This window comes from Rhinolophus sinicus, linkage group LG02 (assembly GCF_036562045.2).
Source record: "Rhinolophus sinicus isolate RSC01 linkage group LG02, ASM3656204v1, whole genome shotgun sequence".
Classification (NCBI taxonomy): domain Eukaryota; kingdom Metazoa; phylum Chordata; class Mammalia; order Chiroptera; family Rhinolophidae; genus Rhinolophus; species Rhinolophus sinicus.
In genome coordinates, this window is record NC_133752.1 from 183,764,659 (window position 1) to 183,790,167 (window position 25,509).

Consider the following 25,509-nt stretch of genomic DNA (forward strand, 5'->3'; position numbering starts at 1 on the left):
CCCATTCATCCTGCTTGCTCACCACTCACGGCTTCTAATTTCCCACTTCAGCTCTTGCTTGTTCCTTTCTTGGGGAGAGATTGGGTGGTACTTGGAGATTTCCCCAAATTCCTGCCCAGCTCAATAAGATGTTCCCCCAAAGTATCTAGTCTGCTGAATTGTAAGTAGAAACCCCGTAAGTGCTTTTGTATTGTAAATAATAATAATAATAATAATAATACAGATAATAGTAAAATATATGTCTTTTGTCTTAACTATTATAAACTTCAGATTGTTGTGTGTGATAGTGGTCATTTACTCAACAAGCATATTAATCATTCCTTATGTGTGATACGAAGATTATCACACAGAAGAACTGGTAATATGAAGATTAGTAAAATAGAGTTCCTTTCTCAAAGAGTTAATTTGTTCCTGAAATGTTTCCAAAGCTTGTCTAATCATAAGAATCAATTGTGGCACTTTTAAAACAATGCAACCATTCAATGTCCTTCTCTGAAGATTGTGATTCAAATAGGGTGGGGTCTGGAGTTGATCTTTAAACAAATACTGAATATGTTTCTGATGAGCAGGCAAACGTGGGAGACACTGGCCTAATATACTACCATACATAAGTCTCTCTGCAATCTTTTTTGTAACTTTCCTTCTCTGTTTGGACCAGCTACTGAAATGTGAGCAGTTGTATTTCCAATGATTGTCAGGGAACCTGGCTTGTTCCCTTAAACGTAAAGCCTGGCAATGAGGCAGTGAGGATGACTTCAGTTCATCATTTCCTTTATGCCACTAGAACATTCCCAGAGAGGTTAAATCGCATACCCAAGGTAGAAAGTAGAGGAGCTGCCACCTGTGCTCAGGCACTCTGCCTGCACACTCAGACCACACCATCCTCTCCTGGGGCACTGTGCAGCCTTCCCAGGCACTCCTCGAGATATGGAGATCACACAAGTTCCAAAAAAACCCCACTTCTATTGTTGGACGCCTCTAATTTCTTGGTGTCATGGACCCGAATCCTTCCTTCTCTGTTTCTCACATTGGTTTTCTGTCTGCCTTCCAGAGCAGGAACTGCAACCCAATCATTCAGGTTCAGGCTAGCACAAAGAAACAATGGAGCTCAGGGTTTTTAAGACGCTTGTCTGCTGGCCGTCGTCGGTTCAGTCTTTGGTTGGCTTTCCATCAGTACTAACCAGCGTCAATATTAACTAGCTTAATTTCTTCTTCCATATAATAACCCTTATCATATTGTAAAGTGATGTCATGCATTTCAGGTCAGTCTCCTTCCTAGCCCAGAACAGTGTGTGTTCTTAGACACACTAGTTAACCATTTTGAGACTCACTGTTCTCATCTGTGACTTAAGGGTAATAATACTTTTCGAATTGGTTTCAACATTAAAGTGATGTAGGATTCTAGATATTCAATGAAAGTAGTTGTTTTCTTACCTTAGTTGTAGCTAAAGGTACATTGTGTGTATATAACTCCATCTGATCTATATCATATATCATATATCACTAAGGTTTTAAATTAAGGAAGAAGTAAGTTACCTTGTTGAAATGACTCGCTTTTAGAAAAACTTTACTTTGGCTTCTAAATGTTCTCATCCGTTTCTTAAATGTGCTAATGTTTGATTTATAAGATCAAAGCCATGGTTTTTGAAAAGGGTTGATTAACTCTGAGGATTATATTTTCAAGCTTACGAGCATACTGTCATTTCTAATACCGTTGTGACAAAGGCAATCTTATGTCTATTTTCAGCATTGCAGGGAGTCGGATACTCTCAGTGATAAAGATGCAGTTGATTAAAGGTCACAACAGCAGGGACCCTTTTTATAAAGCAGTAGAGGAAGTTGCTCAGGATTTGGATTTAAGGATTAAAAATATTATCAGTTCTCAACAAGGAGACGTAGGTGTTTGCACCACTGACATCAGTCCTGCACGGGTAATGAGCTTTTTGTTGTTATTCTCCTGCTAAACAAAACATTTTCTCTTCTACTTGTTGTAGAAATGGTTTGCGATTGCCACTTCAGTCACAAGAATGTGTTTCCTGTGTTATGTTGTTGAAAATTTAAGTTTCTCAATAGGATTATGCAGGATTATGTTCGACTTGGTTAAATCATAGCATCATTGGACCAAATTGTATGTATTAAAGTAGGGCATTGGATATTCTTCAGTATCCCTTTGAGCACTAGAAATTTTTAATTCTTGAGGGATATTTTGTCATATATTTTGTCCCTTTTTGGTCATATTTTTGTCATATTTTTCAATAATTATTCCGATAAAACTATTATGTTTCCATTTACTCAGATATAAAATAAGTGTCCGGTTTTTCTCTGGTTCTGAACCCAGTACTAGGCAGTGTATAGAACTTCAATAGTAGTGCTTTCTATTCAGCAGTTTATTTTTCTTTTATAGAATTTTTTCATCTCCATGATTTCTTATTTTTTACCTCCATTGCCAGCCCACTGCCAACATTCGGAATTTCTCTATACTTAGAAATCTTCTAAGTATATATTTCTACAACATGCCCTTCTTTCTTATTTTTTTTTTACATAGATAATCAAACATCATACAGTATTATAACTATAGTATTAGTTAAAAAATTGACTACCATGTTTTTATTACTACAACACAATTTTAGAGTATTCATCCATTTGTTGCAGTTTAATTATTCAAGTAACAAAAGCCGCTTTTCATTAGGTGTCATTGTGATAACCAGTGTAAAGACTTTTGCTTATTTTTTATTGCTTATTTATTCACAGCTCTTGGGGACTCTTTTTAGCAATTTTTTTTATTAGAATGCATGTTTTTTTGATTAATTTGATGGGGCAGATTCTGGGTTATTGCCCCATGTATCCCATGTGTGTTAACACTTCCTGTGACTAGCTTGGCTCAAATGATAACCAGGTTGTTACTAGAAGTATAAATCAGGAATTGTCACAACTCAAATAATTAAGAGCATCAATCTTTTCCATTTCTTGTCACGAGAAATAAAAGCACAAATGATGTGGATCTTAATTGCATGTTTTCAACCAAATCAGAAATCTTTGAAAAATCCATTCCAGTGATTCGCAATGAAATTAATATTAACAATATGGACTTCTCTGGTTCTGATGAAAAATATATATGTTAAGCACCAGATTGTGATAGGTAATTGGTTAAAATTCCAGTGTGGTTATACATTATAGTTCACCAGTAGCCTGAGTCAGCCAAGTGGTCAAAGGAGGCCAAGACCATGTTGATGAAAGCTGAGGAAAGTTCCCCAGCTATAGTGGATGTCCTAGCAAGGCCAACTTTAATATCTAGGCACACTGTCTAACAACCCTACTGGTTAGGCAATATAATCACCCCTATTTTACCAGTGACTTAACCGAACACATTGAGGTCAAGCAGCTTTCCCAGAGTTCCATAGCACACACTAGTAAGTTGGTATCAAACCCAGCCAGAAATGCCTGCAGAGTTAGTGCTTACACATAGCTTTATATAATATTATGTTATGATATATTTTCCCTTATTCTATCTAGTTACTAAATTTTTCCAGCTCTTCCCTTTCAATCTGCTTTTTCTTTATCTCCACTGCTACTATCTTCTTCAGTTCTAAGCTGGACTACTACAGTCTAATTTGTCATCCTGTCTCCAGATGTAATAACATTCTTACCCTGGAATATATTTTACATGTGGCCATCATTCTCCTAAAATCTAAATAGGATCATTTTATTTCCTGGCTTAATAAACCAAGAACTTTTAACTCTGTAACAGACTGCCATAACTTCTTTGCCCGATACACAAAGGTTTCCCAGGCTCATCTCATATAATTTCCTCTCTGTTATCCTGTTGTGTAGTCATATCATGCTACCTTGTCCCTGAAAGTACCATGCTCTCTCCTACCCTTGTGTCTCTCCTCCTCCATGAAGCCATCCTTGATTCTAGGGTAAATTGATCACTACCTTTTGTGTGCTCCCACTGCACTGTGTATACATTCTGTTAGAAATAGCACTTAACACTCTGTAATGCAATTATTGATTACTTATTAATTTTATCCAGGAGACTGTGGGTTCCTTCAGACAGTGGTTTTTACCTTTGTAGCCTTAGCTTCAAACACACTGCTTGGGATTTTTAGTAGGTACCCTGTTTCCCCAAAAATAAGACCTAGCCAGACAATCAGCTCTAATGCTTTTGGAGCAAAATTTAATATAAGACCTGGTATATATTATATTATATTATATTATATTATATTATATTATATTATATTATATTATATTATATTATATTATATTATATTCTGCCTGGTCTTATAATAAGACTGGGTCTTATATAAATTTTTGCTCCAAAAGATGCGTTAAAGCTGATTGTCCGGCTAGGTCTTATTTTCAGGGAAACACGGTACTTATCCTGAATGAATGAATGTCAACTAGTTTTTCAATTTTGTATATGAGTAGATATTTACAGCTATCTGTGGGGTTGGTATTCAGATCACTAGAACCCCATCTCTTTGGTAATAAAGAAAAAATACACAGAGAGATTATGTCATAAGGCTGAGGTCACATAGCTAGACAGGAGCTAAATTTTCTGTCTTAGAACCTAATGTTATTTTGACCAGAACTTAATTGTCATTCTTTGATGATAACTATTTTTCTTATTCTTTTGTGCTTCTGGTAGTTGATAAGATTGATTTTTGTATGGCTTGAGGGAGAAATACATACCTTAAAGCCACTTCTCATGGCTGATTTTTTATTACTTAAACAACAGAGGAGGAAGGAGAACAGTGGCACATGAAATGGAAAAGAGTGACTGATTGACCCAGCTGGGGTGATTATAACGTTTTCTTAAAATTATTTTTTGTTCTAGCCAAAATCTTATGCCATAAACCATGGCACAGCATACTGTGGCAGAGATACTGTGAAAACTTTACTAGTTCTTTTGGATGAAGAAGCAGCCAGGGCTCCTACCAAAAACAAAGCAGAGCTTTTATATAACGATGAAAGCACAAGTCATCACAATGGAACTTCTATTCTTACACTTTTCAGGTAAGTAATGTGGAAGTTATATGTATGTGAATGTTAATTCTAGCCTATAAAGGGAACTTTTGAATAAGCACCTCATTGATTGTAAAAGAAATACATGCTATGGTAGGAAGCTTGGAGACTACAGAAAAGTATGAAGAGAGAAAATAAAAGTTAGAAAGAGTTTGCACATTTGAATGTGAGGAAGTTCTATACAAAAAGGTAGTATTGTGTGTGAGTACGACAGGTGTTTTTTGTTTTTGTTTTTTTGTTCTTGTTCTTGTTTTTCGCTTTGGAAATATTTAGTTGCTTTGCTATGTGTGTCAAGAGCTTTGCTAAATGCTTTCACTTATGTTATCTCAGCCCTCATAACAACTGTTTTAATAGTATCCTCACTTTATAAGTGAGGAATTAGAGAGTTGAGAGAGATATTAAGTAATTTGCCCAAGAGAGCTAAGTTAGCAAGTAGCAAAGATGTCTTTCTCTAAAGCCCGAGGTCTCTGTTCCAAGGATTGTGGTCTTCTGCCTGAGAAAAGGAGAGAGCAAAACACCCAGCTTATATTGGAATTGACATTTACCGGTTCCTTCTCACATTATAAAGAAAAATACGCACTAAATTAGTGTTGGTATTCTGTGCAAGACATTGATACTCTCCAGTTTTAACAACAGTTAGGTCAGAATTGAGGAGGTCGATGATATTTTTAATTAACGAGCATTCATTTATAACAACAATAAAAATTTTAGAGCAACCACTTTATATTTAGTACATTGTGGAGAATTTTTACATAGTCAGCCTACCATTTGATCTTCCCTGTTTTCTGCTTGAGCTACATTTTAGAAATCTAATTTTAGTCTAAAATTGTTCATGTGCATCCATGATTACTTCATGTACTGTCTCTCCTGTGCCTCACTATCTTTTCTCTTTAAAGGGAAACTTCAATGGTTTATCATTTAGTGTTGTCCTCTGATTCCTTTAAATCTCACCTGCTTCACCGGCTTTCCATGATTATTCTTTTATATCTGCGAGTAATATAATTCTTCCATATTCTACATTAAAAATACCCAAATATTTTCCTAACAGTGGAAATTTATTTTATCAATGATTAACTTGTACCCTGTGTTAGAATCTTACAAAAGAGTATAAAGAAAATGAATCTTTGTTTTTTCTCCTTTTATCTTCTGTTTAATGGAGTCTACTTTTAGGTAGAAATATAAATGATATAAGTTTTCGCTAAGATTTAACTCTACCATTTTCTTAGAGAAAGTCATTTTGTGTCTATAGAGTTTTTTCAAAATTAATCCCCACATCCATTTTAGAGAGACATTTTTCTGTATTCGATCACGTGACCAAATAGATTTCAATGGTTTACAGTTACCTTGGCACTTCCATTTTTCATTGTGCAACAACTAACCAGTCCACGGTAAAGTAAATTTTGGATGGTCTGCATTGACATGATAAAATTCAGGAAAATGTGGTGTATGAATATATGCCAATGTAAGGTTATAAACTAGTCTTTCTTAGAATAGACTATCCTTTATTTTTATATAATGGTCTTTTGAGTTGAAGGGGTTGTGGCTCTGTTGAGCTGAAAAGGAATTTATCGAGGAATCCATGTTTGTCTGGCCCCTGAGCTCCAGCATCTTCTCCATGTGCCCTCTCTGACCCTCCTACTTATAAACTATGTTTTTCTCCTTTGACTTCCTCTGTTATGGCACTTGTTCCTTTTTATTTTGAATTTTAGTTAGGTAGATATTTTATTTTCCTTTCTTAGACTTCAGAATGCCTTAATTAGGACTGATGAGTGAAGGAACTTTATACCTTTCACAAAAAGTATTTTACATATAGTAGAAGCTCAATTATTTAGTGACTGAATTAATTGGTAAATTATTAACATTTAGAACTGTTAGAATAAGAATACTGATGTTTTTAATATAGTATTATAAACAACTAGATTCAGTTGTTTTTTATTCTCTAACTGCTTTTGGATAGGGGAAGGGTAGAAACTAGTTTAAAAGCTACTTTGGTTTATTAAACTTTTGCTGTTTTTGGTCATAGATCTCCCACACAGGTGAATAATTCATCGGTGAAACCCCTAAGAGAACGCATCCATAAGTCAATGGAAGAGAAAAAACTTAAGGTACAATTTAATGTAGTGCTATGAAAATGATAAAAATTGTTTTATTTTTAGAAGAGATAAATATATAAAGCTGAACTGGTTGTTGTCAATATTCATTGTACACGGAACAACAGGAATTAAATGGAAAATGAGTTATGTCAGTTGACATACAGACACTTTTCTTTTATACAATCTTGGCTAATCTGTCTCTGACTTATTCAATCCACTGGGTCTAAAAGGGAAAGGAATGAACACCTGCTATGATAAGTGTTCAGTAAATATCTGTTCAGTGAATGAAGGGGGAAATAAAAGTGTTTTCTCATTTACATTTCTAACATCTTAAACTGAATCTTCAGAGACTATATAATTTCAGTTTTGTTCCTGTCTGAAGATGGCAAAATATAATTAATTGTAGATTGAGACAAGGAGAACATTTGACATTGTTCATTGACAAGAGCTGTTCTTTATATTTTCATTTGGTTTAAATTAAGATTTTCTGTCCTCATTTGAATCATTGGTGCCTAGAAGTAATCAATGATGTGTTTTTCAAGCATTTAAAAATTTTTTGGTCTTATTTTTCAAAATGAAACTCGGTCTTACCTCATTCATTTATTCAACATACGTTTATTAAGTATCTGCTATGTGCCAGGCACTCTTTTGTGGTTGGGGAAGGAATTCATTCATTTGTTGAACAAAATTTTCAAGTAATATTTGTAGCTGTTTTTAAATTATCAAATAACTATTCATCTTGATACAACTTCGAGAACTCTAATTTGTACGCTCTTTTTATTCCCCTTTGGAGAGTTAGTTCCAATTAGCAAAGCTTTCTGTTATTATCTGTTTCATCTACATACCCCAAACCCATTTAGTTTATTTGTATATATTAACAACTCTTGTCTTTCTATTGGTTATTAGTAGTTGCTAGTAATTAATACCTGTGGAATATATCATTGAGTTTTATACACTTTTTCTAATAAAATTTGTCAACTTTTTGTTATATTAACCATAAGTATTTATAATCAAGGCATGAGATTTTTTAAAAAACATCTATTCTTTGGACTTGATTAGAAACAGAAATGTAACATAAATTCTTTAATTTTTTTCCCTGCTATGGATACTGAGAGACTTTAATATTTTCATTTAAAGGTCATTGGGATATTTTGTTAGAACTAAGTAAATCCAAATGAAAATATTTATCTGAAGAAAGAGGTGGTTTTTTTTTTTAGAAATTGGTAAGAGTCAACTACTGTAAAATGTATATTACAAACAAATGTAATGTATAGAGAAATTTAGAAAGTTTTGGGAAGTAGAAGAGAGATTGTCTAATCTAGTCTCATTTACAGATGAGACAAGAATCCTGATAAAGCGCTTTATTCAAGTCTCATAACTACCATTAAATATTTTATGCCAGTGTGCAAAGCTATGGTTAAATACTAATGAGATTATAATTGCATTGCTTTTGTCTTTTAATAGTGGAGTTGGCCTAGTCTACATTGCTCTGAAACTAAATGGCAATAGAAAAACAAAGAAATTGGTGTTTATGATTATATTTTATAGTACAGTACTCTTTATAAAGGAGAAGTGTGAAAATAATTGGTTTAGCCAGGTATACAGCTGAACCATAGCCAGGTAGAGTACTTGTTGCAATAACAAAAAAATGTTGGTAATACTTACTACTAAGTAACTATGGAAAAGTAGTTTAACAGCTTATTACCTTATTATCCTGTTACTTTTGCTCGTTTGGCATACAATTTTTTTTTTTTTTGTCATGGAAAGAACATATGATCTACACTTGAAATATTGTCTTGGAAAGAACACTTGAAAGGTAGAAAATATTAGGGAACTTAGAATTTCATGTAGATGATACTTGATTGTGAAATATCCATGGCATTATTATGTGGGGCAAATTAACTTTACTTAGATTTTTGTTTCCTCATTTATAAGTAAAAATAGATATTCCTCTGAATATAAAATCCTATGAAACCATTATGGAAAGTATTTATTAACATATTCATTTTAAGTCCTCAACTTTAATGTCCTACTGTAGCTTACTTGTCTGTTATCGTCAAATAAATTTTCCAGTGTGGGAAATCAGAAATTTCTTCCAGACCTTCATGGTTTTGATAGGAACCTTTAGAGAATGTTTTCTCCCCATTTTACCCCCAATTTCCAAGCAATTTATACAAGTACCCTTATACCTTTTTATTAAGATTTTTCCAGGAAATATCTCTGTAAATTAATTTGTTTTATTCCTTTCCACCTTAGTTTAAAGCAGCTGAAAGGTCATATGTATATAGGTCTTTTCTTTATTTGGAATCTAATATTTCCCCCTATATTATATTGTATGTCAGAATAATCATCAGCATTAATTGACTTAATGACTTGTGAGCTGATCAGGAAAATATTGGATCTTTAAAACATGGAGTAGTTGGGATGGTGAAAATTAGGATTTAGATAGTGTAAAAAAAAAATAGACTGCTATAACTGTGATGCTTGTTTTAACAATTATTTTTCAGTAACAGTTGACATACAATATTGTATTAGTTTCAGGTGTACAACATGTTACTTTTGTAAGCAGCCGGGCAGTCCAGTGCTCATGGTGTTAGAAAATTCTTCATTCAATATCCAAGTTTAACCTTTAGGATATTAGAAAACTTAGAGTATATCGAAATTAAAATGGTGGACTGAGTTCAACTCATAGAATTTCCCTCCCCTCGAAATGATACTTAAAGTGAGTACAAAATAGTAAAAGCTAGCAAAAATATTCAACAGCAAACAACAGAGAAAATGTAATTAGATACAATAAACTTCAAAAACTGTGGCGTTGGAAAGAAACTGAAGATTTCAGAGTGAAGAAGCATTGCCTGACTTAGTGACTTAATCTAGCTCCATTCCCCAGATACTGTACTAGTGAGTTGACAAAATCCTGAGAATTATCACCAATATTTCCAAAACTGAGAAGCCAACTAAGTATATGTGTTCTTGTTTTATTTTTTCTTTCTTGTCAGAGAAATAGAAGTAGCAACTGGATAGTAATGTGGATAAAATGTGGAAAATTAACCCTGGGGCTTACACACTTTCAAGGGTATACAAGTGAAGGCTCTAGTGCTGCGTACTGAATTGGGGAAATTATGCAAATGATCTCCTTCCATTTGAATGAAATACAATCCCTCAGTAGGGGAGTGAACTGTCTTATAATATACATAATGCATAATAAATTCTTAGAAGAGAGCACAGAACCCAGAAATTTTTCAAACTACTTATCTCCTCAGCTAAATAGTACTTCAGCCTCTATTATTCCTCAGGCTACAGAAAAATGAGGGATAACAATGTATGTAGTCTTGAAAGTGTAACTGATGAAAAAATAAAATGCTCTCAGATAAGGAGAGAACCGGATCAAGAAATCGCTCAAAGATTTGGAGGCTTCTGTTTCTAATTGGGATATAGTAGAATACCATTTCTGCTATAGAAACAAAATAAAAGGCAGATAAATTGGGGAAAATATATTTTAGAGACATAGGAAAGCTACCATGTTTCCCCCGAAAATAAGACCTAGCAGGACCATCAGCTGTAATGCATCTTTTGGAACAAAAATTAATATAAGACCCGATCTTATTTTAATATAATGTATGATATAATTGACTATAATAGACAAGTAAGCTACAGTAGGACATTTAAACTTGAGCACTTAAAAAGAATATGTTAACAAATACTTTCCATAAGGTGTTCATAGGATTTTATATTCAGAGGAATATCTATTTCTACTTATAAATGAGGAAACAAAAATCTGTAAGACCGGGTTTTATATAATATAATATAATTAATATAATATAATATAATATAATACCGGGTCTTATATTAATTTTTGCCCCAAAAGATGCATTAGAGCTGATGGTCTGGCTAGGTCTTATTTTCAGGAAAACACGGTATGTAAGCAAAGCACTGTAAATTAACTAAAAATCTTAGGGGGCGGTGGTAAAGTTCTTCTGAGGTGAGCAGTCTATTTTCTTCCTAAGGATTGTTTGCCAGTTTTGGGTGTGAGCTGAGGATTGGTGTTGGTCCCTGTAAAGGAACTCTCCTAAGGAAAAGAGGAACCAACAGAGACTTTAGCTGTCTCAAGGGGTTGGCAACAATTTGGAAGCTTCAGGAGCCCAGAACGCACACTTATTTTTACCTAGCACACATATGCTGAACTTTGGAGCTGAGTGGAAGGCTACGGAGCTTCAATCCAGTGTATTAACAGCACCTGTGGTCTTGAGGTACCATGTTTCCCCGAAAATAAGACCTAGCCAGCCCATCAGCTCTAATGCGTCTTTTGGAGCAAAAATTAAAATAAGACTAGGTCTTATTATACTATAATATAAGACCAGGAAAATATAATATAATATAATATAATATAATATAATATAATATAATATAATATAATATAATATAATATAACCGGGTATTATTTTACTATAAGACCGAGTCTTATATAATATAATATAGTATAACATAACATAACATAACATCACGTAACATAACATAACACATAAGACTGGGTCTTATATTAATTTTTGCTCCAAAAGACGCATTTAGAGCTGATGGTCTGGCTAGGTCTTATTTTCAGGGAAACATGGTACGTATTTAGAAGACAGGCTTTGCTTGAGGAGTGGGACCTGCCTGAAACATATGGCTGGCTGCTTCTCAAGATATTTGCTACGTTTGGAAATGAAGTGAGATGGGATGCTAAAGAGCACAATGGAAAAACTTCCGAAGGGCAGACTGAATCCCCCACACTTTCAGGTCAGAAGTGACAGAGATACACAAGGCTCTCAGTTAAAAGCCTGGGAAGGACATTCCTGAGGAAGAAATAGGAGCCAGAAGTCAAATATGAGTTATGACAACAGCACCCCAGGTCTAACCCAGCTCAGTCCCTGACTGCATTGAGGTTATCAGCCCTTCACTGTGTCTGCCTAACAGGGACAAGGGAAAACTCTTCTTGATAGAAGACTCTTCATCTACAGTTTTTTTATACACAATATCCAGCATGAAATAAAATATACTGAACATGAAAAGAATAAGGAAGGTTTGCCCTTTAATCAAGAGAAAAAACTAACAATAGAGGCAGACTCACAAATGATCCAGATATTAGAATTAGGTGACAAGGAGTTAAAATTTTTTCAATATGTAGAAGTAATTAGAGGAAAAAAATGGGGAAAATAGATTAAAAATTGGGGAATTCCAACAGAGAATTAAAATCTATAAAACAGAACCAAATAGACATTCCAGAACTGTAAAAACATCATCTAAAATCACAAACTCATTAGATGAGTTTAATAGTAGACTGGACATAGCATTCGGTAGCATAAGTGGACTTGAAGTTAAGTCATTAGAAATATCTCCAAATTAAAGCAAAGAGAATAAAGAATAAACAAAAGAGAAGAGCACGACACAGAGAAAAAGTCTAACATTTGCCTACTTGGAGTCCCAGAACAAGAGGAGAAAATAGGATGGAAACAATATTTGAAGATATAATGATTGTAATTTTTTTCCAAAGCTTAATTGGTCCTTTCACATCAGGTAGTAGTTAGAAGACATGGGGAACAGATGCAGGGTTTCCTTTACTAATACAAAGTTGCATGTGGGTTGCAATATTCTGGACCCAGAAAACAAAATAATGCCCCAGAGTCCTTTGAGAGTTCATTTGCTGCACATGAAAGTGCCATAGGACATAGATTATAAAGCTTTGTTCTAAACCAGTGCTCTCCCAATAGAATTTTCTATGGAAATATTCTGTATTTGTGCTGTCTAATACTGTAAGTGCTAGTTACATTTGCCTATTGAATATGGCTACTGCAATTGAGAAACTGGATTTTTAATTTTAATTAATTAACTACATGTGGCTAGCATATTAAATAGTTGCAGTTCTAGTGGATTAGAGATTCAATAACTAGAGACCCATAATGAATAGAGGAAATGGCGCTCTGACCATGAGAAACTAGAATAAATAGGATTTAAATAGGGAGAGAGAATGGAAGAGAGCATTTCAGGCTGAGCAAATAACCTGATGAAAATATTAGATTACCTTACTAGTATAAAGTGACTGTGTATTGGGTAGTTGTACAAAATAAGTGAATAAATAATGTAGGGCAAGGTTAAGGAAAGTGTGGCTTTTGTGGTTTTAAGGAACAGTTATTTTTTGTAAAGCTTATTGTAAGGATAGGTACATTGAAACCAGAGAAAGGCGGAATATTTAAGAACTTGAAAGGAACGGTGGATATAATGGAGCTTAAGGACTTCAGCTGTTTGGTTCTCTATGCTTATATGTGATTTAGCTTTTCTCTGCATGTATACTTCTCTCATTTCTATACCAAATTGGTCTCAAGACTTTACTGATCTGAGTAGTTTACTCTGTACGTGTTTTTCTGTCTCAAAGCTTTTGTTCTTACAGTGACTTAGCTATTCTTTGCCAGTCTACTTCTCTCTGTCTCATGTGGTTTCCTTTCTCTCTATTAAAGAGTAGAATATGATTATGTACGTCTTTTTCTACCTCCAAACTTTTGCTTACTCATGTTTCTGTTTTCTCATACCATCCACTTGAATACACTAGTTATAGTCTGTTATAGTTTTACTTAATTCATTCAACAAACATGTATTAAATGCCTCCTGGATACCAGGCTATCTCTAGGCACTTGATAGCCTAGTGGATCATTTGATATATTTATAAATTCATATGCCATGAGGATAGCAAATCTCTGTTCTTTTGGAAATATGATAATGTATTAATAAGAATGAAAAGATAAATTTAGAATATTTATTTTTAATTATGTATTTAATAGGTACGTTGAGAATAATTTCTGTTTTCAAACTTGTTGATCTATTTTTCAGTATAACGGGGGCTTAGAACTTTGATTTTCTTATGAATACAGCTAACTCTGAGACTGTCTATGACTTTTCAATATTTTTGACTCATTCGTCTTAATTTAACTGGAGTCAAGCTTTCCTATGTGAAGTACTATTTTCCTCAAACTGGGAACCTACTAATAATTTCAATTTAAAAAGAGCTTGTGGCAAAGGACTTTTCCAATTCTTGGCAAGTTTGAAGTTCATTGCAATTTTACTGTGGATAGAAATCTTTCCAAAAGGGGGGAGATCTCTCTACAAAGGAAAACTTTCAGTCCTTTTCTCTCATGTGACTTGAACATAAAATGATTTTAACAGCCATGTATGAATCTGGACATTATTCTTAGTTGTTTAGTACTTCAAAAGCACTTTCAAGAGGGAATTGTTTTGCTTATTTGTGATTCCAAATCAAATACACAGAGAGATTTGGAAGATTTGCAACAGGAAGTAATCTCAATTCTATGCAGCCACTAATCTTGTGCAGAAAAATTCAACTTTTATGAACAAAGGAAAAGCATTCTTTTTTAAGTTATAAATACAAGCCAATGTAGCTTGTATTGTTTTAATAACTAAAATGAAGACGCTGATTATAAGTTCATTTTTTGAGCTGCATTCCTAGAATCATTTTAGAGTTGGCCTGGTTCTGAGAAACTAATTCAACAGATTTCTTTATAGAAATACTGTCATCCTATATGTTATTACATTAATAATTGCATAGTATCTACATAGATCTCTAGAGTTTATATAGTCCTTTCATGTTTTTAACTTCATTTAATCCTGACAATTTTGTGAGATAAATTTATTCCCATTTATGTGTGGATAAGTGAGAAGTTTAGAGGTTTACCCAAGGTCATCTAATTAATAAGTGATAGGGCCACTATTAGAAGCCAGCTGTTTTGACTGCAAATCTGGTACCTTTCCTATCACGTTGCTTTCTGTGCTGATTTCTTAGCTGGACATTATATTGGTGACTCCAGTCAAGTTCACAATCAATTGAAACCTCTAACTCTCTTTCATATGTTGTTTTTAAGTGAGGTTCTCCTCATCCAGTACATCTGTAACTGATATTTTGAACTTAAATACAGAACTTTGTTTATCCTTATTCATTTTCATCTTATTGTTTTCTACTTATGGTTCTAGCCTTCTGAGATCTTTTCAATCTTGATTTTGTTATCCAATTTATTTATTATTCCTTCCAGCTGTGTGTCAACAGTAAATTTTATAAGTAGAATGTCTTTGTGATTATAGGAGCCATCCTAGTATTCTCTTTAGTATACTGTATGTCTGTCACATAGTTGGAATTTAATAAGCGCAAATTAATAGAAAATAAATTTTTATATAGGGTAGGGAAAAGAAAACCCATATATAATCTTTTATAAAAGAAGAAAATACCCTTAAGATAACCACTCTCATTTCTTTTGGACATAAGTATTCCAAGATTACCATAAAACTATGGTTTGATATGTTTATAAATAATATTTTTTCATGTTAAGTAAATTGGTTAACTCTTTTCCTTTCATACCTGAACCTATTTTCAGTATTTTAAGTATCTATTGCCTTTTAACTCTAGTTTTTCTGAAATTGCCCTGCTGTCATTAAGGGCTGGAGAATTTCTCAATGGGGGGCCTGAAGGGAGGAAATCTAGTTATAAGAAGAGCTGTGGCACTTATTTTGTGACTATATTTACATAGCAAAGAAAGGTTTTTACTTAGATATGTTAAAAATTAATAAAAGTAACACAGCTTTCTAAAGAAATTTTTGTTCATGCTAACCATGAGATTGAGAAAACATCGATTAGCTGTACTAAATAGTGTAATTATTGTATTTTTATTTAAAGTGTTTTATGGAAGGTGCTGATGAAGAGTTTGTGGTGGGAGGCCACCCATCAGTGTCTGGTTACTATGGGCGTGATCCTAGCCAACCACTCAGCAGCATTCATTTGCTTTCATGGGCGTACCATACTCTTTATAACTCTTCATAAGCAATAAATTTATAATTCTCTATAAGCAATAATAATTTTGGTGAAACAAAAGAAAAATTGTGTAAAAAGACAATGTCAACAGTTCTGGTTTTGCATGTGGAAATAAAAGTTTTTAGATGACATTCCTACAGTAATGGTGTGATGTAATATAATATAAAGTTCATTTTATTAACAAAATTCATTGACTGGCTTTGTCAATTGCTTTAATTCTGTATTTGTGGAATGAATAAAGCCCAGAAAAGGCTAGTTAAAACTCAGTTATATTTTAGGACATCTCATGATGGAAACTGTATAATAGTAGTTGCATTTGTGTGCATTCATGAAGATGTGAGGTTGTCATTCCATCCATTATTGTGCCTACTCTGTTTGACTTTTTAAAAAAATAGTTTTGATCTTTTACATTTTCGCATTTTTTTTTCAATTTTGTGTATTTTTGTGTCTGAATGGAAGATAAACTCCAGTGGTCTAATCCTCAAGCAAATTAAACATAATTTTTAGTGATTTGGGAACTGGAGGCTCTCATAGATGTCATTAGTGAGACAGATATAACGTTTGTCACCCTGAGAAAATCTGCTTTTTGAAGCAGTTGGACCAGAGAAAATTCTAATTGTTTTTCTAAACCATATCAGTGGATTTACTGCCATTATCTTTGCAAATATCTGAATAGGTTAATACATTATGTAATATATGTGATATATAAATATACACATATATGTGTATATTTATATATCACATATATTATATCTTATATATGATATATATTTATATATATATTTCTATATCATATATATTATGTCTTATATATGATATATAAATATATATGTATATCATATATAAGATAATATATAACTACTGAATATATAATATAAAGTCATGCTGTTTTAGACTTCATGAACTATATCAATAAATGTTCTGTAACTAATCTTCAGCATAATATAGTTATACTTTGAAGTGTTAGTCCTCTTTATTTAATCATTTATTTGAAATTTAAACTTTGTCTACTTCTGTGAAGGATTTATAACTAGCATTACTACATATCAGCTGTAATTGTTGAAATTTGCATTATCTGTATAGATTACTTTGTTCTGAAATTAATTTCTATCCCCCAAACAGCTACTGGTTTTATGTTTGCAGAATACATTTCCAAAACTACTTTCTAATTTTTCTCCTTTTCATGTTTGAAGATAAATGCAAGAGTATGTTTTAAATAGTCACCCATTAAATTACATGGTCAAGTTTTCCTAGAATGATTTATTTGAATCATCTTTCTTATTTTCCTAAATATTCCAAGTTTTTAATCAGTAATGTCTTTCACTCACCGTTTTGTTGAATCTTTCAGTTTATTTCTTTGATAGTTTTCTATTTTTGTTTCTTTTGCCCTCTCTTAGTTCTCTTTTTCATCTGAGCATCTCTCTCTTCCTCAATTTCTCTAATTTCTTGAATTTCATGCGTGTTGTTTTCTTTCCTAAAAGAGTTATACTCTGTAACTTTTAGGAGGAAGAACTGTATTTTTCTAGGATTATGTATATCATGTATATTATCATTAAACTTATAAAACTCATTTTCTAAAGCAGCTCAGACACAGGAGTGTGTTAAAAAGTCCTCTGAAGAGTCTAAAATTGATCTTCTTAAATTGTTACAAAAATATGAAAAATATACATAAAATAGGTATTACTAAAATGAATAAAAATGCTAGTTGTAGCAATGAATATGAATTTGCAAACTTTGAAACATCAATGGTTAAATGTTCCCAATGAATAATGGACTTTTTAAGGGAAATTTTTCTGATACCGTCATTACTATAGAGTATATTTCTATCTAGATGAAAAAATAAATAAAAATAAAGAATAAATTGCATATTTTCTTTTTTCTTCCTATTACCAGATGAAGCAAACCTTAATTAGATCCCAGTTTTCTTGTACTTATAAAGATGACTGCCTGATAAGCACGAATACATGGAATAATGTTAATTCCTCATCAAAGCCATTGTGTGTTCCTCACATGGAAAATGACTGTTCTGGTAACTGACCTTATTGAACAATTAAATAACATTAATTCTAGTGTACTAATTGATTTTACAAAACTTAAGTGAAACTAGATTGTTTTTTGCAAAGTGTAAAATGTGAAATGTAAAGGTGTATATCTTCAAAGATGGGTTTATTTAAAAAATTAAGTACAAATTTATAGATAGGAATAGGACACAGTTTGATTTAACTAAATGTATTTAAGAAACAACTTGTAGCATTTAAGGATTAAATGTCATACATTCAAACAAAGCAAGTATTTGTTGTTTGTGGGGATGAAAAGTGATATGGTAAAATGAAAAGTAATGTGATAGTAATGTAGTGTATTTGTTAATCATGTAATTTATTGTATTATTTGTACATTTTATGCAATGTACAAATGATTATGCAAATCATACATTTTTTAAATTCTTTAGCCATTTTTAAAGTTTATGTAAAATTCTCATGTGTAATAATACTAAATATTATATAATTCCTTCCTCTTTTCATCTTGCATAACAGAAGGTGTAAATTCATCTGTTGGAAGACCAACAATTGGAACAAGTTCTGGAAATGTTCATCTGGACAGAAGTAAAAATGAAAAAGTAGAAAGAAAATCAACTAGTCAGGCAGGAAAGAAAAGCTCAAAAAGGAAACAGGTGGATTTAGATGATGAAAATATTCTCTGTGATAGTGGAAATGAGCCACCTCGACATAAAAATGTTCAGATACCTAAGACATCAAACGATTTGCAGAATAAATTGGATGGCAAACTAACTAGAGTGGCAAAAAGCAACAAGTGTACCGCCAAGAACAAACTGATTACTGGCCAGACAAAGTTAACTCAGTTTTTTAGACTATGAATTTGTCTTTTATGTGCTTCAGATTTATGTACATACATAAACCGTTCACCAAAGACATTACTTAATTTTTAAGAGATCAAGGTGTAAATTATGATGCTTTATTATTTTGTTCTGGAATGTATGTAAGGTTAGTATGTTAAGCTTTGTTTAAAAAATACTACTAAGTCATAATTATGCAGAATATTCACAAAGTTTAATGCACAGATAAAGCATATCATTTAGGTTACTGATAGCTCTTAATACTATTTTCATTAAAACAGACATTTAAAATAATGCAAGTCATAGTAGCATTAAGGGCTTTCCCCCCACAGGCAATTAAATGATTTTGTTTTCTTCTGAAAAGATGACGTGGACCAGCAGGTATCAGACTTGCCAACACGGTCGATAGACTCTTCCCAGCATACACCTGAGCACTAATGGAAAAACAAAAAAGTTTAAATTGTTTAAAGGACTGCTGTCATCACACAAAATTTATCAGAAATAAAAGAATGGATCTAGTATAGCTAATTCTGAGTAAATCAAAATTATAATACTAATAAATGCTTTTTAATCCCACATATTTGACAGGGATCACATATCAAGTGTCACTGAACCATGGTCTTACTTAATTTTGTTATGATTGGATCCAAACTCAGTTAAACTCTGTATTAAGATATAAGAATTGAATTTGAAAAGACTACTCACTGTCAAAATCTCTCCTTCCTATAGGAAATTTAGCTGAGTTTTCTTCATCCCCCATTTCTCTCTTTTCTTGTGTTGATTCAGTATTCTGAACTCCATTCTCAGCTGGAAAAGCTACAGATCCTTTCAGAGCAAGATAAGGTTTTATAGCCAGATTCAGTGGCAGACCATTATTTAGGAAATTATGTTTGGATCCTGCACTCTGTAAAGAAAAGGTTGATTTGTGTTTTACTGTCTTATTGGGAATGGTAATATAATACAATAGCATGATATTCTTATTGATCAATACAGAGATGCTCCATACCATTTTGCCTTTAAAAAAATACTTCGATACACATTTGGTTTTTTATTTTTTGGCGGGGGGGAACTTTTGGATAAGAGTTGTTGTCCAGGATGAAAGAACAACCTGGTATATATGAAATTTCATCAATTGTCCTAATGCATATTGTGACTATTTGCACATATTTCTGTTTATAAAAGTACTGACTTTTATATGATTCATAAAAATCATTCAAATATACATTGAAATAAAGGATAAGTCATATTGCCACTTACCTTTGAATTTTTGTTTTCCTCATCGTTCATGAAACTGCCCTCATCATTTTTATATTGTTCCAGGGAAGGAGCAACGACTGATTTTTCTGCAGTATCTTCCTTCTGAAAGGCTTTCCCCAGCCTAAATGTATTAAATACCATGTCATCTTCTAAATTTCTTATGGACTTTGATGCTGAAAGGAAAATGCCTTGAGAAAGCAAAGAAAAAGTTAGTATTAATAGGTAGGAAGAGAGACTCATTTTTGCTGTTCTTAGTTCGATGTTTGCATAGAGGCAAACAAGGATGTGTAAAATGAAGAAAATTCCTCAACCTGCTTCATCAATGATTCCTACCTTTATATATCTTCTAGCTTGAATAGAAAACACTTCAAAGACAGACTCATCATGTCAGAAATGAGTCATCAAATAGGGGCTAACCTTTTGTATAGCTGCTAATACCTTCATTGTTTCGGTTTTAGTGGCATATTGTTTGAGTGTGCATTTTCTCAGAATCTGATTAAGATCCTTGCTAGAATGCTTCCTGTTGAGTAGATTATAGTCTCTTGAAAATGGGTTGTTATTAAGGAAGACCACAGGATACCAGGCTCTCCACATTCTTATTGTTTCTTTCCGTATGTTTTCTGATTAAGTAAGATATTAAAACCAAAGTTATTTCACTAAATGGTGATATGGATAAAAGTTTTATTTATTATTAATTCTGGTTAAATTGAAATAATCTTCAAAAAGGATTTTCTTTTATAAATACTTGATCTAGTGTTCAGTGATTAATGGGGATATGGCTGTCAGTGTCAACAAAAAGTCATTGATGTTGTATCTCAAATTGACCTGTCAGATGTGTTTTATCTCTGCATTTACAAAAGGATATTACTGATATTTAGCAATTAATGAATAAGAAATTCATGAAGAGACTATTTATGTGCTCCATAAATATTAATTTTGGAAGATGAGTATGTTGTATGATTTTTAATTAAACATTTCAGAGTTAATTCCGAATCCTGACCCCACCAAGTAAGAGAATACATTCTTGTACATGTATTCTGGTACATATGTGTGAGAGTTTTTCTAGGATATATTTCTAGTAGGTAGTGAATTCCTGGGTCATGGAGTATGTGCATGTTCAGCTTTACTGATACCAAAATGTTTACAGAGTAGTAGCAAACAATTTATGCTCCCGCTAGTAGGGTGTGAAAGTTCCCAATGCTTCGCGTCCTAGCCAACTTTGGGGTATCATGTTCTCCTTTAAATTTGTATTTCTCTAATTACCAAAGAGGTTGAGTGTCTTTGCATATGTCTATGAGCCATTTATCTTATCTTTTATGTAAAATGCCTTTCAAACAATATTCGTCTGTTTTCTTTTGGGTCATTTGTCTTTTTCTTATTGATTCATAGGAGTTCTTTATACATCCTGGATATTCTTTGTTAGTTATGTACCCTGAGTTCATTAACATATATCTATATATTCTAAAAGTTTAAATGTTTTGACTTCTTTCACATTTAAATTCTCACTTTTTCTGGAATTTTGTGTATGATATAAGATAGAGATACAATTTTACGTTTTCCAAAAGTCCTTACACATTTCTTGAATAATTCATCCGGTACCCCCGACCCCAATAATCGACAATGCCATCTCTGTAATATATCAGGTTTCTATATATGTGTGAGTCTCTTTCCGAACTCTTTATTCCACTGCCAAATCTTCAGTCTTAATTATAACTTTAAAATAAATTTTGACATCTGGTAGGACGAGGTTCTCAGCCCCCTAGTCACCTATCAGTTTTTCTTCTACAGCAGTTCCTTGGCTATTCCTGTCCATTTCTTTTCCATATAAATCTGAATATCAGCTTTTCAAGTTCTATGAGAAACCTTGATGGGAATTGCATTGGTTCTATAGATAGATTTTGGGAGGGAATTGACAGCCTTAAGATAATTTGTTTTCTTATCCATGAACATGGTACTTTTCCATGTTTATTTAGAAATTTAATCTTTTAGTAACATTTTATTGTTTTCTTCATAAAGGTTTTGTATGTCTTTATAATTTAATTATACTTAAACTCCTTATTTTTAATTATTCTCAATGGTATCTTTTAACAAATTTTGCCTTTTCTAACATTATTGCTGGTTTGTATACATGTAATTTGCTCTTACATGGAAAGTTTACATCTAAACTTTTTAATTCCAATTAGTTTATAGATATATTACTTCTTTGGGGTTTATCAAGAAGACAATTTACATAAATAATAAAATAATGGCATTTTATTTTCTCCTTGCAAGTCCTTCTGTATTTGTGTGTGTGTGTGTGTCTATCTTTGTGTGCATATACTTGTACACTGACCAAAACCTCCAGTAAATGTTGGAAATGGAGATAACAGACAGCTTTGCAGAATTACTGATTTTACGGAGAGTGCTTTTAATGTTTCACCATGCTATTGAGCATGCGATTGGCTCTAGGTTTTTTATAGACATTCGTTATAACTTGCAGGATGTTCTCTTCTATTTCTGCCTTATTAATAGTTTTTTCTTGAATTATTGAATGTTATTGAATACTTTTTCTGTATCTATTAAGATGATCATTATCATTTTTCTCCTTCCTGTAGTAAATGAAATGAACAGATTTTTCTCATGTTAAACCAACCATGTGTTCATGACACAAACCTTTTAAAAGGTTATTGGGTTCAATTTGTTAATATGTGATTTAGTACATTTTGTATTTATTATCATGAATGAGGTTGATTGGTAATTTCCCTTTCTTATATTGCTTTTGTCTGGTTTGGCAATAAGGTTGTACTAGCTTCATAAAATGAACTGAGGGGCAAGGTTTATTCCTTTTCTGTCTTGCAAAAACTATTTGGATTTGATGTTTTCGTGGTGAAATTTTTTAATGTTTAGCTTCTCTCTCTTTTTCAGTTTGTGTTAAGAATTTAAGTTATTGTAGAATTTGTCCATTTCACTTGTTTTCAAATTTGCCAGTATAAAGTTATTAATAATATTGTCTTCCAAATATTTTAAGCCGCACTCCATCTGTACTTGTGTTTAATTCTAATTATGTTTATTTGTGATGTCTTCCTCTCTGCCACTGTCTTTTGATCAGGCTTGCTAGAGGTTGATGAATTTTGTTAGCCATTTCAAAAATCTAACATTTGGCTTTGTTGATCTTCACTGTATATTTTTTCTATTTCACTAATTTCTTCTTTTTATTATGTCTTTACTTTTTCTGAGGTTTATTTTGCTATTTTTCTAACTTTTTAAATTGGAAAGGTTAGTCATAATATTTAGACTTTTTAAAACAAATCAGCATTTAAGGCTATAGGTTTCCTTTTATGTATCATTTTTGCTAACTTCTACAATTTTGATAGGAAGAATATCCAGTGTTCTAAGTTTTTATAAGTTTCACTATTATTTCTTCTTTGACCCATCAATTACTTAGATATTTGTAACATTCCAAATATATGGGAATTGAAATTTTGGGGGAGAGTACCAAGTTCCAACTAACTTGGGTTTTTGTCAGAAATCTTAACATGTACAGTATTTGAAATCTGCCTTAGATACAGTCTTGTGTAATTAAGTATTTTCAACCGTTTTTGATGTACAAATAGCAATTTCATGTGGTTCATCATATAGAAACTTGCCTTGTGGCCTATAAAATTTTTACTTTGCATAAAAAGTTCTATTTATGTTTTAAAGAATATGTATACATTGTTTAGAGCAGGGTTCTATATGTATTCATAAGATGAAACATGCTAATATGTTGTTTAAATCTTCTGTGTCTTATTGATTTCTTGTCTCATGAGCTATCAATTACTAAGAGAGATGTCTGTAAATCTTTTGCTATGATAATAGCCTAGAATCTAATTTGTTGTAGTTCACAACTTTTGCTTTATTTAGTTTTGGCTTATGTTATCGGACATTCTAATTGGAAATTGTTTCATTTTCCTCATAAACCAAACCATGTAAAATGACCTTCTCTAGCTTTAATAATGTGTCTATTACTATCACTTTTTCTGTATCTTTGTGTTTTATTTGTGTCTATTACAAATATATAGCTGAATTTGGAATTTTTAGTCTGACAATCTTTATCTTTTACTTGGCGAGTTTAGTCCGTTTATATTTATTCTGTTTACTGAATTACTGAGATTCAGTGCTACTATCATAGTTTGTGAATTTTATTCTAATGTGTTCCCTTCTCTTGCCCTTTATTGCCTTCTAGTTTATGTTTAAGTTTTCATTCTTTTGAATGTGCCCTAGACATTTTAATAACATCCTCAGTTCTTTACATTTAAAGTTAACTAGCTTTTTGTCCTCCTCCCAAATATTGTAAAGACCTTAGAATCCTTAACTCTAGTCACCACTATTTCTAATTTATGTTATTATTTTCTAAGATTTAAGTTCTGTCTTGATTTTTTATTGAACAAATTAGAGATTTTTTTATACAGTTACCATTAGTTTTCAGATTTACCTACAAGCTTAACATTTTTTTCTCACCATTGTTTTTTACATCTGAGATCTTTAACAAACATTTATCTTCTTTCTGAAGTACGAGGTGTGATCAAACAATATGGTGAATGTTTAAATAAAAAAATTTAGAACAGTAAAAGACACATTGCCATTAATCTCCCTCAAAATACTCCCCCTCATTTCAAACACATTCATCCCATTGTTCTCACCACTTTCTGAAGCACTTCTGGAAGTCCTCTTTTGTGAGTGTCTTTAGTTGCACTTGTTGTGGCTCCTTCAATGTCCTGAATCATTTTGACTTTGGGGAAGAGCCAGAAGTCACACGGTGCCAGATCCAATTAATAAGGTGGATGAGGACACACCGTGATGTTTTTATTTGACAGGAATTGCCGTACCAGGAGCGATGTGTGACATGGAGCATTGTCATGATGGAGGATGATTTACGGCACATTTTAAAACATCTTCTCTGAACCATAGTTCACATACTGTTTCTAAGTTTCATCGCGCTGTTTCCCATATTGAAGATCCTTGCCTTTCCGTTGGACGGCACTCGGCAGCAGTATTCACTGTATTTTGTGATCACAACAGAAACACTCAGTGTCACACATCACTTCTAGTGTGGCAATTTCTGTCAAATAAAAACATTATGGTATATTCTCATCCACCTTATTCACCGAATCTGGCATCGTATGACTTCTGGCTCTTCTCCAAAGTCAACATGACCATGAAAGGTAAACGTTTTGAATCAATCAGGACATTGAGACAGCTATGACAGTGCAATTAAAGATATGAAAGACAGCTTCTAGAACTGCTTCAGAAAGTGGCAAGAATGATGGTATAAGTATGTTTGAAGCGAGGGGGAGTATTTTGAGGGGGATTAATGGCAATGTGTCTTTTACTATAATAAATTTTTTATAATATAAACATTCACTGTATTTTCTGATCACAGTTCATACATCTTTCTGAAGTATTCTAAGTTA

General features: G+C 32.6%; 2 protein-coding genes across 4 annotated transcripts in view; one reads left to right on the top strand and one right to left on the bottom strand.

Moving 5' to 3' along the window:
* Nucleotides 1-20,076, top strand: part of PARPBP (PARP1 binding protein) — a 55,030-nt gene extending 34,954 nt beyond the window's left edge. The window contains exons 7-11 of one of the 3 annotated variants that reach the window (XM_019732082.2): nt 1,748-1,931; nt 4,838-5,016; nt 7,049-7,130; nt 17,860-17,995; nt 18,501-20,076. In XM_019732082.2, the coding sequence (XP_019587641.2) occupies nt 1,748-1,931; nt 4,838-5,016; nt 7,049-7,130; nt 17,860-17,995; nt 18,501-18,841 (922 nt within the window). In that variant the 3' untranslated portion in view covers nt 18,842-20,076. Of the gene's footprint in view, nt 1-1,747; nt 1,932-4,837; nt 5,017-7,048; nt 7,131-17,859; nt 17,996-18,500 lie in introns of those variants that run through there. The other 2 variants (XM_074326220.1, XM_074326221.1) reach the window with 2 other exon arrangements.
* Nucleotides 19,013-20,399, bottom strand: PMCH (pro-melanin concentrating hormone). Its single transcript, XM_019732083.2, has 3 exons — nt 20,078-20,399; nt 19,526-19,724; nt 19,013-19,254 (listed from the first exon to the last, which is right to left on the bottom strand). The coding sequence occupies exons 1-3, from the start codon at nt 20,315-20,317 to the stop codon at nt 19,205-19,207; spliced, it is 489 nt and encodes a 162-aa protein (XP_019587642.1). The 5' UTR covers nt 20,318-20,399; the 3' UTR covers nt 19,013-19,204.
* Nucleotides 20,400-25,509: the final 5,110 nt, after the last annotated feature.

Excerpts from the sequence above, each read along its gene's own strand:
- PMCH (XM_019732083.2), bottom strand. The coding sequence starts at position 20,317 with ATGAGTCTCTCTTCCTACCTATTAATACTAACTTTTTCTTTGCTTTCT. Across the intron at positions 19,725-20,077 it reads AGGAAAACAAAAATTCAAAG|AGTGCAGGATCCAAACATAA; the intron begins GTAAGTGGCAAT and ends TTTTCTTTACAG. Across the intron at positions 19,255-19,525 it reads AGGAAGGAGAGATTTTGACA|TGCTCAGGTGTATGCTGGGA; the intron begins GTGAGTAGTCTT and ends TTTTTCCATTAG.